General features: G+C 43.9%; 1 protein-coding gene across 7 annotated transcripts in view; it reads left to right on the top strand.

The window, feature by feature from the left end:
- The first annotated feature begins 4,916 nt into the window (after positions 1–4,916).
- The window catches only part of LOC117728760 (A-kinase anchor protein 13-like), an 88,104-nt gene continuing 74,169 nt past the window's right edge, over positions 4,917–18,851 (top strand). For all 7 annotated transcript variants that reach the window (XM_034529600.1, XM_034529599.1, XM_034529597.1 and 4 more), the window contains exons 1-2: positions 4,917–5,347; positions 17,664–17,707. In XM_034529600.1, the coding sequence (XP_034385491.1) occupies positions 17,675–17,707 (33 nt within the window). In that variant the 5' untranslated portion in view covers positions 4,917–5,347; positions 17,664–17,674. The remainder of the gene's footprint in view (positions 5,348–17,663; positions 17,708–18,851) is intronic.

The raw sequence follows: 18,851 nt of genomic DNA, 5'->3' as shown, positions 1-18,851 counted from the left end.
ACTCCACAAAGACACTAAATCCCAGCTGATGGGATCAGATGGACTTACCGACCCCAGCACCACGGACACTGACATCTTGTGGACAAGATGATAAAAGCTTAAAAGCTGCACCGTCCCTCACCTTGACGCACACACATCAGTGGCAACAACAATGTCCTTCTGTCAATAAATCTTGTAAATAAAACCCCAAACAAAAAGATGTCCTCATACTTTTCCGCCACCTCGTCTGTGACACACACACAAAGCCCGTTGGTTCGTACTGAAGACGTAAACCACAAAAAGGTTCAGGTATCTACAGCTTGGCACTGTTGTTTTCAAAAAATGTGACTGAAACAGGAGTAGATTGTAAATCTAATACTAATACACATTGCTATCGGATTAATACACATTTGTGTGCTCGAGAGCAATGTTTCTCAAATGGGTGCCCGAAAACCCCATAGGGATTCTTTGCATCATCTAATGTGATCATTTATCATTTTTCAGTGGAAATACAGCGTGATGAATTCATATATGGAGACATCAGGATACACTAGTGCCTCATCTCTACGGATCATAATAAAGAGAACATACTAACTCAACTTTCTCATAAAATCTGATTATTCGGTCCAAAAGTTGAAGTTTTTCAGTTTATTAAATGAAAAAAATACTCTGTACTTTTCATTTGCCACCTATTTAATTCACATAAGAGTTTACAGCATAATTAGGTCATATCAGTAAGATCAATTATTCATTGAATCACCAGAAATGTTGTAGGAAACGTATCATCATCGATGCCTAAAAGACTTTGGTTTATCGCCCAGCCTTACTACTTATAAAAGAAAAATAGCAGTTATTCCTAACATAATTAAGTTTAATGAAAAAATGTAAACACAAGTTCAATAAGCCACATTTCATATTAAATATTAAATATTGCCATTGTTAACTGCCGTAAACTGTCAACGTCTGCAACAAACGCGATCACATGAACTTCTTTTTTTTGTATATGTTTTTTCAATTGAGGGCAATGGCAGAGAGGAATAGACTGAGGGATGCTTGTTAGTGGGATTGTAGTTTTCTTTTAAAATGTTAACAATTTAGAAAACAAAAAGTCGAATATGACCAGCGTTATGTACAGGATGTGGCTGTGGGATGGCAACGTCGGATATAACCCGATGCGAGCGGCTGAATGACAGCCGCATGACTGGTACATTCATATCTGTGCAATTACACCGCACAGTATCCAGATCATTCTGAGGTGTGTTGTGATGAGACACATGAGATGGAGAGGGGGGGTTGGGGGGGGGGGAGACAAGAAAAGTGAGGAGCTGCCGGAAAATCACACATCCAGAGTCAATTTAAATCCGACAGTTGGAGAGGATTTGTGTGAAATAGCGTGAGAATTGTTTTACCTCTCGGGTGAGCGTGTTGAAAGGCTCACTAAAACAAACGGCGGGTGTCAGTTGAATGAACTGTGTTGCCAGCGAAGCAGGCAGCCTCAACCCAGAGGAAGCTTTTTAGACATCTGTTTGGTCTTTGCGCTGTCAGAACTTCTTTTGATATTTTGTCAACTTTGCCAAAATACCAATGACGAGAAACTTTAAAAGCAAAACCGCCAGGGCATCTTGTGTTGTGATCTTTTTTTTTTTCTTTTTTTTTTACATTTTGTATTATTTACACACAGATTTTAGGCTTTAGCCTCCATACATTTTTCAAACAGCCGGTTTCAGTTCATGTAAAGCTGTACTAATCATTATTTACAATGGATCAAATGACTGAAATCGCTCACAGCGTTGAACCCCCAGATAATTATCTTTTCCATTTCCCTTTAGCTCAATGGAGCGTTCTCCCAAACAAAAAGTTAACTATTGCTGCTTGAAATCAAGCTGCTATGGATCAAATGAAACAAGTCACTCTCTGTTTTGTCTCCATCCAAACAGTGCGGGGTATAGAGGCAGCAGCGGAAAGGAATTGTATACTTTCTGTTCAGCCTCCGAAATAGGCCGCCCGAGATCATCCAAGATGATAATAACAGTCAAAAGAATCACTTGTTTTCACCTCATCACATTGACTTGAAAAAGAAATGGACACCTGCTGCTGCCTCTGGATGATTTCACACTCGTACAGAGTGAATGCTCAGCGACGCGCCGCATGCAGACGAGAGTGTCTCATCATCACTGATTGCTAATTGCGCTTGTCTCTCAGTTCATCACTCAGAGCCAACGCTCAGCCTCGGAAACAGCAGCTGACACCACGACCTCCGCCTCCAGGGGATCTGAGGAAGGTCACGCCGTGTCAGCAAAAGCACCAGACGAGAATGTTCTTTATTTTTCATTATTTATGTCGGTCAAGGTAAAAAAAAAGAAGAAAAAAGCGAATGTTGAACCTCGACTTTTGAAGCCGACAGGGTCGAGAAGACAAAATAACACTGTTTGCCCGTCTGCCGACGAAGAACGCGTGGGTTAGCTTGAAAGCTCCAGAACCGCGACTAAATCATGCAGCTATTATTCACGCCTTTTGGTGTGGTCGTCGGTTTGAAAAACATCAAATAAAATCATCATTTTGTTTGAGCTCGGGGCGAAAAAACCAAAACAAAATGCTCAAGGCCCGGAGAGGAAATGTGGACGGCGCTGTTGAGTGTAAGAAGCTTCCCACTGAACAGTGTGACAGTGTGTGCTGCACTCTGAAGGCCCTTCAGCCAAATGATATGCCTCTCGCTCCTTTTTGTCTCTCCCTCCAAGTGTTTACTGTTTTTTAAATTTTTTTTATCTCTTCCATCCGAGTCCTCCAACTTACAAAAACCTCCTTTTTTACCGCCGCACAAAGGCAGCTATGTACTTCTTTGTGTCACGCTTGTCTCCCCCCGTCTCGCTTGTGTTCTGGCAGTCTCGCGGACCGCCCTGCTTCAGCTGCCACAGGATGTGAAATGTACCAATATCACTGTTCGGAATAGGTCGACGCAAGTTTAGCGTTACTTGTTCAATCTCTGGGTTCCAATAGTAAAACCTATAACCTCAAACGTGCATGAATTCATTTTGTTTTGTCTACATAAAACAAAGAATATGTTTTTGTTCAGTCATACAGGACATTTATTGTGTTTTAGTCATTTTTCCTCACTCTCTCTCTTTCCTTGCAACAGGCCTTTATTTAGAAATTATTTGGGATTCACCAGCGACGCTTTTGTCACAGTTATGACCCCGTGACCCGGCGACACTCAGAGTGGAGCGAAACGGACTCCAATCTCGAGTTCATGAGCGTCACATGCTTCCACGTGGACCCGTCGAATGATGGAAATACGCCCTGTTGGAAATGGTCATCAAGACTCCCTGTGTTTCAGGGGCCAGTCTGACAGTGATTTCATCCAGAAGTGTGGGCCCACGTGCTAGATAAAAGCTCAGCCACTGTTTTTTGTTTGTTTTCATAACCGCATAATAAAATCACTGTTCAATTCACATCGCTCAAATTAAAAAAAGAGGACGGCAATCAGATGAGCCTGTGCTCTGGAAAGGAAGGATTTATAATGGCATCTTACGCACTTTCTCCCCGTGTAATGTTATTTACAAGCTTTAATAAATTCTATAGATCTTTTTTTAAGTTGTATGGAAACAATTCTGCGCAGACTCCTGATGAAAAGTAAAGCTTATGCTCAGCAGGTGTGTGTGTGTGTGTGTGTGTGTGTGTGTGTACAACAATCTGCACGAGGGCCGCTGATGAATTTGAATGCTAAACCAACATCAGAGGTGGGAAATCCCTTCTGACTGAAAGGAAACCATTGTTGTTCTCTGCTTTTTCCAATGTTTTAAGTGTCTGTATGATGATACAAAAAAGCAAACAAAGCCAACATCCAGTGGAGCATTTTCCTTCACACCTCACACCAGTTCACTACTATTTAACAACACGTATTTGCACCACCAGTTAAAAATGCTGCAAACGCCCTAAAGATGTCAGTGTTTTTTCTTTCTTTAAAAAAAACAAACTGCAAACCACATCCCCGGATCTGCACATCCCTACTTTCAGAGATCATTGCAGAAGGCCCTCTGAACCAGCAGAGGGCAGTTCCAACCACAGGGCAGTGTTTCTCTCTTTCTCCTCTGCCTAAAAAGTTATGTACTGTATGCAATCACCATGAGACAGCAATGACACCTCCATGTAAACACCTCATGTTTGCACCAGAGGACAATCCGAACATGTGTGATTCACACTTTAATGACAGTTGGTTACAGGTATGACCACTTGCAAGTAAGGAAGGAAGGAAGAAAGCCAGTGACCTTACTGTATGCCATGCAAAGACCATAGTCAGACACAGCATCTGCACTGAATTAGTTAATGCATTGTATTCCTTTGCATAGTATTACTATAGCTTCTGCAGGAGAATGTGTATAGTTGCTCTTTCAGAATAGTTCATGGTAGTTACGGCGGTGGAGAAAGTACAGAGCCGATGGAAACTGTTTAAAGTGATGCCGGAGATGGCATGCGCAGGCACTTCAAGGTGATCATAGAAGGGAATAGATGGAGCAAAAACACGTTAGTCACGCCGCTGTCTTACTTATTTATTTATTACTGGAAACATGGCAAGGTTGCTGTCAAACCTGCAGCAGTTGGTGGCTAGATCTTTTGTGGATTGGAGCCTCGCCTTCAAAATAAAAGCAAAGTTTTAATGGCAACAGTTTGGTTAGTGTAGCTGCCAGTGTAATATGGAGTCAACGGTTACACACACACATACACACACCCACATACTATATGCTCCAAAACTACTGTTAAGTACTAAATAAGAGAACGGGAATGAGTTAAAAGTCCAACAAGTTAGCACAAAGAAGATGAAAACATTGTTTTTCTGACAATAAAGTATCAACCCAACGTAAACTTGTCTGAAGTCATTTATTTTATTGTGAAAACCCCACACAGTACGACAACACATCTTTGCTAGCTTCATCCTGCCAACGAAGGGCGACCACGAGACCAATCAAGAACAGTCACCCCAGTGACACTACAGCTCAAGTTGTCTGTACATTATTCTTTTTTAAATCCCCTAAGTTCGTGTTGGCCTCCCTCGCGACTGAAACGAAAATGTACTTCCTGTAGTGTGAAACTGAAGTCGTCGAGAGCAAGCCGACGCGAAGAGGGCTCATAACAGACTCCTCCCTCCCCCCCCCCCCCCCGAGTTGTCCTGGGAAACACTAACAACTGTAAGAAAGTGCACTCGAGCCTCCTGCTTCTGGACACTTCGGAGGGAGAGCCGCACCGCCGCGCATCCATTTCTACCCACACCTCAAACTTCTTCTTAAATTGGGCCCAGCTCCAAACAGCGCGGGTCCGTCCATCAGGAGGAAGAGTATGTCTTCTTCTTCTCACTGAGCCTGGTCTGCTCGAGGTAAGAGGGGTCACTCACTAAGTAGCCCGTCTCTCATGAAAAGACAATGTCGCGTTGCTCTGTGTCTTTCCTCGGCGGAGGAGTTTAATGGCTGGTGGCCGCCGGAGGGGACGAGGGCGAGTTGGGGATGGGGGGGGGGGGGGGTGTAACTTGTTGCTTGGTAGCCATGACATCCTCACCCGGAGCCCCCCGAGGGGTTCAGTGTGGGGACTTCTCACGTTTCTGTGCACTCTGCAGCGAGGACGAACCCGGTTCCCCCACATGTCAAATGAAACGGGGATACGTCATATTTAAAGTACAGCAGTTACAAGTGAAGTAAGCTAACGTACACACAGCCCACCGGAGACGTTAAGGGCATTACGGAGTATGTAATATATATATACACAACTTAGCATGATGAAATACGATTTGATAAGATATGAATATGAAAATAACGGAATTGAAGACGATATGTTGATATTCATCTATTGAACATGATTGGAAAAGTCCCACGTGACGTTGAGTCACTGTTTGGCGATGAGGTCGACATGAGTGAGGTCGAACATGCCATAGCACGATGAGGTCATCATAAACACAGACACCTCATGTGGGACTATTTTTACTCCCCGAGTTGCCGGAGCCCCCCCCCCCCCCACCCCCACCTTTCCCGTGTTTCATGCTCGAAGGAGGGGCTGCACCCATGTCAAGAAAAAAAAATAGTCTACTAATTAATTAACACCCGTTTGACCTCAACCACTTAAAGGCGCTCAAAAGGACAAGGGCAAAACATGGCCGCCCTCTGGTTACCCCCATGTTGGAACACACCCCCTTAGGGTGAAAGGCATCCTGCTCACTTCCTGGGTGCACCTTGGCACCTGTTATCCCGCTCCAGCGGAAACCGACGCGCTGGTTTACGCTTATGTTAAAGTCGGAAACATAACGTTCTCACTGTTAAAAGTCCCAAAACAATCAACATTGATTGATTACTTGCCATTACGCTGCTTTAATAGCCTGCGATAATGATCTCATGTTTTGTAACCTGAGGAGAACTCGCAGAATGGGGAAGAACAGCCGGAGAGATTTAAAGGATCTATAACCTGTTTTATTACCTCCCAACTCACAAAAATGGATCTTTACATTCTGCCCGACAGTGGTTGGTCCCTCCCCCAGCACGGCCCACGTAGTCACTGGTTTTGACCCCTCAAATGCTTTGAGTTTCTGTTCCTCTTGCTGCCACTGCAGAGGCTTTTCATAGTCAGCGTTGACGCATTTTATAGGCAGTCTAGTCACCTGCCTTACTTGTGTCTCTGTGTGGAGGCTCTCCACGGTGGGACTGGCCTCTAAATCTGAGCGTCTGCCTTTTTGAAATGTCATTCACCGTCCTCATATATAAGGATACTCTCCCTAGAAGGTGTGTCCGATTTACAGCATCACTTTAAGTACTTTGCTCATTTAAAAAAAACACGTTTCATTCCTGAAAGGGAATTTTCTCCTGCTTTACAGTAACACACTGGGAACTGGCCATTACAAGTGCAGTGTTCTACTGGCGGGCTTCACTGGGGCATTGTTGGCTTTTCTCGTATTAGCACGTTGTAGAGTGAAGAGCGTCCAGTGAGTTCCAACCACCCACATCATGTGATGTTAGCTTTTCAAATGAACAAAAGTCTCCGAATGTTTTTCATAGTACAACTACTGAAACGTGTTTTTAATTTTAATTGTAAAATGCTAAATACCAAGTTAGAGCCTGTCTTTTTAAAGCAATCCATATAGTCTTAAATGTCTTGAACTTCAGAGCCACCGTGTTGTCACGGTAGTTATTTTGAATCAGTGGAAATATAAGACAGTAATGACAATCCTGATATGCAAATAAATACATAAGGAAGAATGTAAATTCCAAAATGAGATATGAACGCATCCTACTGATTCCAAGCATCAGGAAGCAGCAGCCGCAGACGAGGCTACAGTTGAGTTTTCATTTTTCCTCACAAGGCTATCGGCAGAGGACTAAACAACGGTTCCACTGAAAGAAACAAAATACGTATTGGTGTACCCTCTTATATGTGTCGCTTCCTAGAAAACCTCAGGCCAAGTTTTGATGGCCGCCCCCAGTCACGAGTAAATATTCAGCTCCGGCACAAGAGACGCATAAAAGAGGAGTTGGCGTCCCCATTGAGAGCGCCGTAAATTACTAGGAGGATTCTGCTGGCTCCAAGCTGAACCCAGCCATTTCTCATCCTCACAAACCCCCTAATTTAATGATGATGGAGGATATGCACGGTGTCAGCCTTGTAATTACACCGTATTTACTATAGAATGGAAGCATTAGAGGAAGTCTTACAGGTACTCGTTGGCGACGCGGGATGGGGTTTTGTATGCCTGGGAGGGCGACCGCTGATATCCGCAATGAGGCCTTGACTCTTGTTTTTGTGTTAAGGCTGGGATCCTCTCGGCACGCCGAACGGCAGCGGGCACTCGCTGTTCCTAAACAGCAGCCACCTCTGCTACACATTGGGGTGGAGTCTCTCTACTCCTGGGACTTATCAGGCAGACTTACTGTGCCTGTGGTGGTTTCTGCAGCTATCGCCACTAGTTACTTTTGCAGATTAAGATGTTTCATTTAAAAAATGTGATACATTGTGAGTGAATATACACTTTAAAAAGCAGTTAAAATCAGCTCGACCAGCTGCAACATTAAGCTGTGAGCACTTTCACATTTGAAAAGTATCTTATGCTGCAGCGGTATTTAAGACCGTAACTAATTATTATTTATGGTAATCTGCACATTATTATCTCAATTAATTAATTGCTGAAAAGTCTGCAAAACATTAGAAAACAGCAACAGTGGCTCTGGTGCCATTTCAGAAAAACAACACATAAATATATGAAAGTCATTAACAATATTTAACATATTTCAGAGTTTCCCTATAATTATATAGCTGTGGTTGAGTGGCTGTTTCATGGATTTTATCCAATCAAAACAAAAACATTGCCACCATCCACGAAACCCCACTCTGTATTTTCTCCTAGCTCTCATTTCTGCAGCTTATTTTTAGTGTCTAATTTACTGATAAAGAGATGTGAGAGGACAACGACAACAACAACAACAACAACATCTTAATGTGTAGAAAGCAGAGGCAGGATATCTGCCGTCCCACCAGTGCAAGGTTGCAGCAGACACCTGACCCGTGGCCCGCCGGCTCCGCCTCTCCCCTCTGACATCAGCACTTTGATCTGCCTACTGTCTGTGTTCGCACAAAGCCATATTTAGCTCAGTGTAATCAGCGCGGTCGAGAGCTCACATGTCCGCTACTCAGGGATGCATGCCTAGTATAAACACACCTGCTCTCCCCCGGTGGACTTGCCAATGACTTTAATGTGCACCTGAAGGAGTCAGCTCGCAGCCGTCGTCATCAGACAAGACCGAGGGTAAGGTTTCCGTTGATGCCTTTGTGTGACGAACAAAGTGTCTCTTTAGTTTGAGGTGACAGTCGAAACAACAGCTCAGCAGCGGCTCTTATGTTGTAGGTGGTCAGCTGAACCAAAGCATTATAGAGTGACACATTGATATATTTCACAGGGCAAAGTTTGACTGCGACTTCCCCCACAGCGCCTAGAAACGTCTGTCTCGGGATAACGCTTAATGGTCTTGATAACAATAATTTGTGACTGCCGTTAAATTCTGTAGTATTGAGCCTGTTTTACCCCTGCTTTGTTTGCTTCTCAGCTTAATTTCTGGTCACTTGGGGCATTTAAAGGCCGTGATTTGATTGGTCCCTTTGGTAACAGGTTTGCATTGTGTAAATGGACCTGAATTTAGAAACTGAATGTTGGCCTTTTAAATATTCAGTCAAATTTGGTTAAAAGTGTCCCTTTTTAAAAGAAACAATTCCTGAAGCACGCGTCTGTAGTGCTTATATAATAAGGCAGGATCTTCTATTCAACGCTTTTGTGGTTTAATGCAATACTTAAGTTGATGTTCTTGCACAATCAGTTAGAAGTCCAACCTATTTATTAGTTTCCTGTTTAAGAAACCAAGCGTTCTTGCGAACCAGTGGGGAAGTGAGTGACTCTGTGCACAATCCAGTTCCCAAAACCACTGCGGCGGTTTTTAGTTTCGCACTTTTCTGGCTTCCAAAGAACAAGAGCGGGGGTTGAAATGTGTCATCTGGTTGGAGTGTATCATGTTGGAAAGACCCTCGTAGAGTTCAGTAGTGTATTGCAGGGGTAAAGAGACACACACACACACACACACATACATACATATTTGTGGGCAATTAAGAGTTTGTGACTGACCGAACTTGGAGCTGAGAGTCGAGCCCAGGACCTTCTTGCAGTGAGAAAATAGCACAAACCAAAATGCCATTACGAGGCAAAGTTTTGGGGTCGTACATCCTTTAATCGCACATGTTGACTGGTTTGGTAATTGAAAAGATGTATCAACCATTACTGCAGAGCGGGTGACCTTAATCTCATCAGGCTCGCTTTGCTCAGGATTCTCCAGGCTAAACCTCTTACCTCTCCAACAAGACCAACATCCACTTTCCTTTTCTCCCTGTCTGTGTTTTCTTTGCCCCCCCCCCCTCCCCGTTTCGTCTTCTTTCCAACATCAGTTTGTTTTTCCACGCGCCGCGGTAGAAATGAGTAAGCTCAGTAAGTTGCCGGTGAAATGTCCTATTGATCATTTTGAGAGGTTTTGCACCAGCGTCTGCTCCCGTAAATAAATTGAAATTCACATCACTCACCTGGCTATCGCCCGTCAGGATCCGGTGAGAAATTGGACTGCCAAGTGCAGCTGAAGTCAAGTAACGGAAAATTGCCCTGTTGATTGTGTAATGTGTTGAACATTTACCGAACGTGCAAAGGTGAACAGCATATTAATCCTTCTGCGGGTTTCCGGTCCTTATTGAATTTACCAACGCAAACATTTCATCAGGAAGCCACAACATCCTTCTGACGTGCCTCTAAACGTTAGCCTGAGCCTGTCCTTTCCAGAATGGGTCGTCGCGCCTAATACTCAGCGGCAGCCCTTTTGTTTGCTTCAAGGAAACGTTGGAATTTTTTGGGAAATCTGTTTTATTTATGTACCTTCTTGCCGAGAGTTCGACAAGAAGATAGATACAACTCGCACGTTTATACACTATGAAGCTAGCTTAGCATAAAGACTGAAACAGTTAGCCTTTCTAAGACTTTGTATCTCGTTTGTTTCTGTCTTTACGAGTCTTTATTTCCCTGTTGTCTGTAATGTAACAGCTTTTTTTTCTTGGCTGGGACAACTAACTTCCTGGAGTCTCTGGTTGCTTGGCAACTGGTCCTGGCCAAGAAATAGTTTGGCATATAATCCTCCGTGAAACTACAAATTGTAATTTTTACACTTTAAGTGGGCTTTAGGTGCTTTGGACAGAGTCTTTATGCTAAGCTCAGCTAGCTATTTGGTAGCCTCAACCATACCATGCTGGCGTGACGCAGGTATCGGCCTAACTCTCGGGCACAAAAAAAAGTGAACGAGCAGATTTCCCAAAATGTCAAACTACACCTTTTTTTTCTTCTTTATTTTTTAAAAAGATGTGTACAGAGCGCCTGATGGCTGTGAAAACCGAGGGGGGGGGAAGCACCATCAAACCCTGGGGAGGAGCGCTGTTCAAGGCCCGGGCCCTGATTACAGGCCGGCCCCCGGTGCGCCTCACAATAAGATAATGCTATCTGGGCCCACAGGTATTTGGTTTCAGTGGAGAAGGTAATAACTGTCACCAAACACTGAGGAGACCTTTCATCCCCCAGCCTCGTGTTGTCGGCCAGCGCTTGTGTGCAGTCCCCCCCGCACAGAGGCTGCGTTTGTGTGGCGGGCTGAGGTCACGTCACCACGACGGCCCTCATATCTGTCCGCGGGGACAGTGGCGAGGTTTGATTAAATCAAACAGCCGTGACTATCTAAATGGCAGTCAACATCGTGCGTCCGAGTTACTGTGGCGTGCCGGTTGAGGAGGTGACGTAGGCCGGACTAATTTATCCGTGCCACAGTAGAGCAGGGGCTGATAGTAAACCGTAAAAAGAAAAGGGAAAAAAGAAACGCACATGAGGTTCAACACAGAGGCGGACGCACTTTGCTCTCTCGTGCATTCAGCGTCGTAGCGGTAGGCCAGTACCTAGTGGTTAACCTGGGGGGGAGAAAGCACGAGAGGTTAAACAAACGTCTGAGTTAAACATCAAACCCAACTGAGCCACACAGAGCCTTAATCCTCCCTCAATGTGACACATGTGAAGGCTTTGATTACGAGCGGTTGACAAAGGAATGTAGCGGTGAATTCGTCATTCATTTGAGTGATATGGTCGTCAAGGGTTGTAGAAGTCCCGGTGTTGTGAGTCAAGACGTCGCTCGCGTTTTGCGATTGAGACTTTTATGCGGACAGAAAACAACAAGCCGAAACAAATAAATGCATTTAAAATAGGATTTGATGCTCCAGCACTTCCAGTGCTAATTAAAGTATCCGACCTGGAAAAAAGACGGGTTGATAATACGAGCATAAAGGGAAGTTAAGAGGGGTTAAGAATGAACTCTCCTCAGGCTTAAATCAGCACGGAAGCTCTCCCTGGCACTCTTCATCCGCAGGCTTTTATATTCAAAGCTCCTTACTGTACCTTACATCAAGAGCAAGATGCCCATGTGGGTCCTTGAACCCCTAAACCTGTGTGTTGTTGCTCCCAATTGACAAACACTGGTCCACTGGACAAATATGCCTTGAGGTGATGTTTTTTTTTAACGTTTGTCATATGCATGTGTATCTGTGGAAAAATAGACAAAACAGGCAGGATGGAGACGGTATCCAGGCCAGGTTGTCCTTGTTTGGTTTAGACTAGAGTGGGTAATTAGGGATGTTTATGATGAAACTTTAACCAGGAATAGGAACCGTGGCAGTTTAATGCTAATCAGGTAAAAGAAATGTAAAAAATAAAGCTGAGCTTGAATAGCCGGTCCACCTGAAAGCTCACAAAAGGGAACTTGAAAAGGGAGTATGAAAATAAAAGGATATAAGAAGAACACATACAAATATAATATAGAACAGGGGCGAACCCCCTTCCCTTTAAAGTGACAAGCGAGTCACAAGAACCTGGCTCGTGTCTTGAGGAGTTTTGGCATTCATTCACTGATTAAAAATATATATGCATACCCCGAAGATGGTGATACATTTATGGATTTAAGCCGTCTTTGTGCTATGGATCTGATCGCAGCTGTGCGGCTCGGTTAGCGGTTAGCGGTTAACGAGGGTCTGCTGTTGGTCAGAAAAATAAATAGAAAATCTAAATTAGTATCTCTTATCTGCATTGACATTCAACAAGTTAATTAATAGCCAATTGGGTTTTTTACCCAGGAAGACGGCAGCATGAAGCTTTGAGGCGATAAAACGTGGATGTAAATTTGTGCATTGAGTTCAAATGATTGATGTGGCCCGTTTTATTTAAAGGAGCTGCACTGAATTTTGAGCTACTGGCTTCCACTTCCTGCTTCTTCTTCTTCTTCTTCTTTGCTGATGTTAAGATTTAAAACTAGTGGCTTGTCTGTAAATTCACATTAAATGCATGGCTCAAGGCCAGTTGTTGAGGAAAAGCATTATTATTTGTTTATCTAAAATTGTGTGATTTTTCACTTCTGAATTACAAGCTGGGTTTGTTGAAAGTGCATAATATTGACAAAATGCAACAAGTACAATAAGATCCATTGCTGAACATAGCCTTTATGAACTTTTATCAACATTGATTGCATTTTGTTGATTATATATATTAGCCATGCGCCACAGGTGTGATAATGACCACATACATGAATCAAAGCTGCAGATCGGCATGTAGATCGGTGGTTGCAGGGTGGAGTTAGGTTTGCACTATTAGGATCACGCGCAAAACCACGTGGCTTTTATTTGCTGGAGTGTTTTGGTTTTGAAACGCCTAATGGTCTCCTAGCAACTGAAGAAACCCTGACCTGCAGCTCGCACGTGAGTTTGTTTTAGTGGACTAAAGAGACGTGGCCTTTGGACAGGAGGACTGGGAGGTTGAGAGAAGAAAGCCTCTGAGGGAGCGGCGCTGACAAGAAGAAGATTGTGTTGACGCCGTCACGGGCCTCCAGTCACCTCTGAACCTCACTGTTTACCGTTCTTGCCATCAATGCTTTGCTCGCTTGCATGTTCTAATGTCATCCCATTCATAGTAGATTCCCTTTGATCTGGAGGATTTAGAAAACGTTCAAGAAGATTGCATGTCTTTACAGGATAATGCCAAAGAGAAGGGGAGCACGTAGGACAAGTATAGGCATGGCAAAAGACACCACCTGATTATTGCCATAAATTTGGATTTCTGTTTGATTCCAAGCGTGCGTGCTTAAGCTTAAACCTTTTGAAGTAATTTAATTTCTAAAGCTGAAAATCTCCGACGTAAAGGTTTACCGGGGACGTTTTGACCTATAGTCGTGCCATTTATTTAATTTCTTTATTTGTCTGTTTGTCGGTTTAGTGTGTGATGTAATACACATTTCCACCAATGGTTGGACTTTTTTACCAACGATCTACAGGTGGCTGTGACATCCCAAGATAATGCACGAGCAAAGATGGGAAAGAAGAGGGACTGCAAGCTAGTTCTGAATGTAGACTGTATTTTAAAAACAAAAGAAAAGAAATAAGCTTTTGCAAACGTTTTAGACCTCAAGGATACACATGGTGGCTTTTAGTGAACTCCACTGAATGTAAACACAACTTTAGCTTGTGTAAAAGACAACTCCACTGGGCGCCTTTTTAACTTTTTGCCAGAATACCATCCGGTCCGTCATGAAGACGGCTCATCCCATTAACTGGACTCGGCGAAGCTGCTCCCGTGCCTTTTTTACATTGGACCCAAGTCGGCTTTTACTTGACTGTGACATTGACATCGGATGCACCTTCCATCCAGGGAGGATTATAGAATCGTCCCACTGAGAATGAGCGTCCCTCTCCCCAAGAGGGAGACCTCCTTGTCACTGACGGAAAAGATAGCGACGCATTTACAGTTCGGTCACACGCCGCAGTGGTGGTCCGCCCAGACGCGTGCACATTGTGCCGGGTAAGTCGTCAGCTGTTGATTGTGAAGGGCGTAGTCCGATTACTGAGTTGTGAAGCTAATCCCGTTCATCCCCCCTCATTCACGCTGCAGTCACATGGCTGTTACGGCTTATTTCGATAGCCGGGGCACCCCGTGGAAAGCCATAACGAGGGCCATTCACAAGCCCAAATCGGAGCATCGCTGCTCCTATCCCAGCTTCGAGGGGCTTTTGTCTCTGGATTTATCGGTTCATTTGTGGTTGCCGTGCACTCTCTTGTGGCCTTCCCGCTGTTAAAAAAAAGAAGAACATTCGGTTTCAACGGCAGTTCAAAAGCAGTTTGGGACATAATGGAGTCTGTGAAGGAGCTGGCCTGAAGGCTGGCTGCCCCCCGGTGTTTTAAGGTGGAGTTAATGGATTGTGTAATCTCTATAAGCAGGTGTCAGATGGCCGTAGGGTGAGTTTAGGGGGATGTCATTTCTCAAGGTTCTTCTGTTACCAGAGAAGGAAAAATAGAGTTTGGTTTGGACGCGTGTTTTTCTTTTTGCTGAACTACACGGCCGACACGCAGGTTTCTTTATCTACCCATCTCGTTTGAAGAAAACAGATTGTAGAATATCTGTTTGATGGTGTGACTTGGTGCAGACTTTGAGTCAATTATTGTCTGAGGATAGTAAAAAACGCTTGTTTAGTGTCATTAAGGTTTAATTTCATTTTGTGAAAGACAGTACAATTGTAGGATTATGTTTTTTTTAAAAACTGGTAGAACGGTTGGTTTCCAATGTCTTTTCCAGTTCTACCATTGCGCCAATGCCTTACCTGACATGTTCACTCTCACTTCACCCACAAGTCCAGGTATTATCCACAGGCGGCACCAAAATACCTAGTTGCAGGAAATTGCCTGGAGCGTATGTCCCTCTGAGGAAATACTGCAGTGTTTCTGTGACATTGTTGTACTTTCCAGGAGTTGCAGTTAGAAATGACTGCTGTTTCAAAAATCCCCCGGCGTGTCCTTTCTGAATGACGACCAGATTACACCCACCAAACTGTACCACGGTGTGGGTCAGCCACAGAAAACTGATTCATGGCAGCCTGGTGAACGGATCTCAATCGCTGCACCGAGGGATATTTTACCCTTCATGCAGCGTGGCGCCGTTTTGTTTTTATTAATTGTTTCAAAGTTCAGGCGAGCCAAAAGAGTGCCAGCACAAAACAGCGAAACAAGAGTAAAAAACATGGAGGCATTTTCTTTCTCTGGGGTTTGTAGAGAACTAAATATTGGAAAAACATTTGTTGTGTTTCTCCACTCGGCGTTAGTATTAACGTTGGTATTTAAACTTAATAGGACCTTTCCAACATGATTCGCTTGATGACACGTTTGCTACCTCATAGCGGCTAACTAGCTTAGCTCGACAGCCACACTAAAGAGGAAGTTTCAGAGGGATGTGGTAATGTCGCTCACGGCCCCCTCCATGAAGCATTGGAGCAATGTCCACCCTGTGATGAAGCGGCATAGTGAATCAGCTTCCTTTTTGTGTGACTCTTTTTACATGTTTTCATTGTGCAATAGATGGAACTGTAAATGTAATAATTCCTAATAGATACGACAATAACACCGGTGTCCACTGCGCTGGCAGACTGAGCAGGTGTGACTGTGTAGAGGCCGCAAAGCTGCGCTCGGCTGAACGAGGTCACGGATAAAACCTGATCAAGAGAAGTTATCAACTCCTCAGCGGGTATGTGACTCATAGCAACACACCTACTTCCAGGCAAATATGTTCTCATTGTGCAATAAGAGGTTAGGTCACCCCCCGACGGTCAATACGGTGTCACACAAAATGAATAAGGTCAGCCGACAGCCGAGGCACTCTTGAGTAAGACCTGTGAAAAGAAGAAAAAGAGCGTCAACGGATTTTCAAAAATATGCAAATATAAAAGAGGCGGTGAGTCCGATGGGGACATAATGTGAGAGTCTTATCAGTCGAAGTCATGCATGTGGTGAATAAGCTAGTCCCTGGCCCATTGCACTTAAGGCAAGAGGATTAGAGTATTATTAGAGCCGCCGATTATCCCCTTACCTGATGCGCCTAATTCCAGCCCGAGCCTGTTTATTTAGCAGAAAAGAAGAAAAAAAAACTTTTGGATTGGGTGGCGGGGGAAAGTGAATTGGCCTCGCCGCTCCGTTGAGTTTCGACTCTTTTGGGCTTTTCCTTTCTACTGAACTCATTAGGTCCTGCGGGGTTCATGTGCACTGCCGCTGACTACTGTGGCCGGCAGCAAGGACTTGTTTTAAACTAAAGAATTGTCTCCAAAAATCCGGGGTGAACGTGGTTTCTCTCAAAAAGCCAGATCCCCTTGACCCGTTGATGAATGCAAGCAGGCCGATGTCTCTTCAAGAAAGTTCAACAACCAAAAAGTCAATAAAAAAATGTTGCCAAACCGTTTTTACTCAAGCCGATAGCTATAATTTGTTTTTTTTTGTTTCTGGGATGCAATTGGACGCTTCTGACTTTGTGCCCAGAAAACAGCTTTGAGGCCTGACATTCAAGGCAGGGAATCAAACGTGAACGTGAGCCGGTAAATCCCGCTAACTGATCTTCCCTGGCATGAACCAATGTAGAGGAGATGCAGAGTGTTTTTTTTTTTGGGGGGGGGTCGCCTGAACCTCCCCTTTTTTTATTTAGTTTGCTTGCTGAAGAAATTACGGGTGATCGGAGAAGGCAGGATCGCACCAATAAATTGTCATCATTTGCCGCAGCCTGTCTTTGAATAAATGAGCACAAATAGAGAGAGTGTGTGTGTGTGTGTGTGTGTGTGTGCGTGTGTGCACTATTAACTTCCCACTGAGTGTTGGGAGGACGGTCAGGGTCGCGCTTAACTGTGACCTTGTTGGCAACAATGTTCTGACACCACTACAGCTGATACTCGTGCATTTGGTGGGACGGGAACCCCCCCCCCCCCCCAAAAAAACCCCCCAGAGGTCAAGTGTTGTGTGTTATTCAAGGCAATTTGTTTGCAGGGTTTTTATTCCAGCTAAACACAATACTGGCTCACATGTTTCACATTTCCCAGAGCTAAAAGGAGAGAGAGAGTATTGGGCTTGGCGCTTGAAACACGGCTCCAAATGAAATGTTGCTCCACGTCTGCTGCTACATGAGTATCGCACAGCCTTATCGTGTTTTCATATGGTAACGTTGTTGACAGCGTCACCTTGTTTGTGTTTACGGTTTATTAACATTCCGCAAAGCTATAACCTCTGATTTATTCTTGTCTTTACAGTGCCCAGGGTCATGAAACTCAATCCACAGCAAGCGCCACTCTATGTAAGTATCTCTGTTTTATTAGAGAGCCACCCATTGCAATCTTCTCGGCGTGTTTCCGTCGGCCTCCTGATTTGTATTTTCTAAGTATCATAAATGACACCAAGGCTCCAGATTAACATAAAAAACTGTTTTCCCACCGTCCTGAAAAATTATTTTTGCCGTTGTGAAGTCGGTGAAAAATAATCAGAAATATCTCCTTTTACTTTGTTATTGTCATCCATAGTGGTTGTTTGCATAAAAACCCACAATTCAAATGTTTAGGAAATAAATATATATATTTTTATTTATTTACTTACTTGATAACCAAAATAATCTTGGTATTAATAGTTTTAATTAGATTTTATAAGATGCTCATAGCCAGTGTTAGGACACTAAACATGTCGTAATTCCCTCTCTAATATCTATTGTAATATTGCTGAATGAATTTGCAAAATATAAAAAGTGAATAAGTTAGTTGCTCTAAATGTTTTAAACACATAAAGCTTGCAAAATACTACTTTGCGAGCTTTAAGTCCTCTTCACTTGCGCTGAAGAACGTACACCGAAGACGGAAATATGAGACTGACCTGGTCGGTTCTATTACTCCCACTAGAACTGCCTCAGAAGCTATTGATTGCTCCGGCACTCCGTCAGTCCGCCCACACAGCTGTTTCGACACAGCGCCACCAGACCTCTTCTCAGGACTGTGCTGTAGGTGGGCTCCTCGCGGTTCGTTTATTGCGCCTGTTGGGGCGGTACAATTTGAACCTTTTATCATACTTTATTAGTGATTTTAATACAGAGGGCGATGCTCTCGTGTAATTCCTAGAAATTGGCTGCGCCAACCCGAGGACAGGTCTAATAAGCTGGTGTGTGTGTGTGTGTGTGTGTAGGAAACGGAAAACACGACATTAGACGTCATGCAAATCAAGTGGCTGTTTAACGCTGACTAGCAAACGTTTCTAACGGTGCACGCTCGGCCTATTGCCCTCTATCGTGTCACGTGTCATCATCTTTTACATGTTATTAGGGAAATTCAAATTGACATTACAGAAATAGGACTGGATAATAGGAAGTGACTAAAAACAAGACTGCTGATCTGTTCATCCAAAGCACTTTTCTTTCTAAGCATGCTGGTTCCAGTTCTATATAATTTGTGTCTGCG

This window comes from Cyclopterus lumpus, chromosome 3 (genome assembly GCF_009769545.1).
Source record: "Cyclopterus lumpus isolate fCycLum1 chromosome 3, fCycLum1.pri, whole genome shotgun sequence".
Classification (NCBI taxonomy): Eukaryota; Metazoa; Chordata; class Actinopteri; order Perciformes; family Cyclopteridae; genus Cyclopterus; species Cyclopterus lumpus.
The sequence above is the reverse complement of the archived record's forward strand: the minus strand, read 5'-3'. Positions and strand labels throughout refer to the sequence as shown.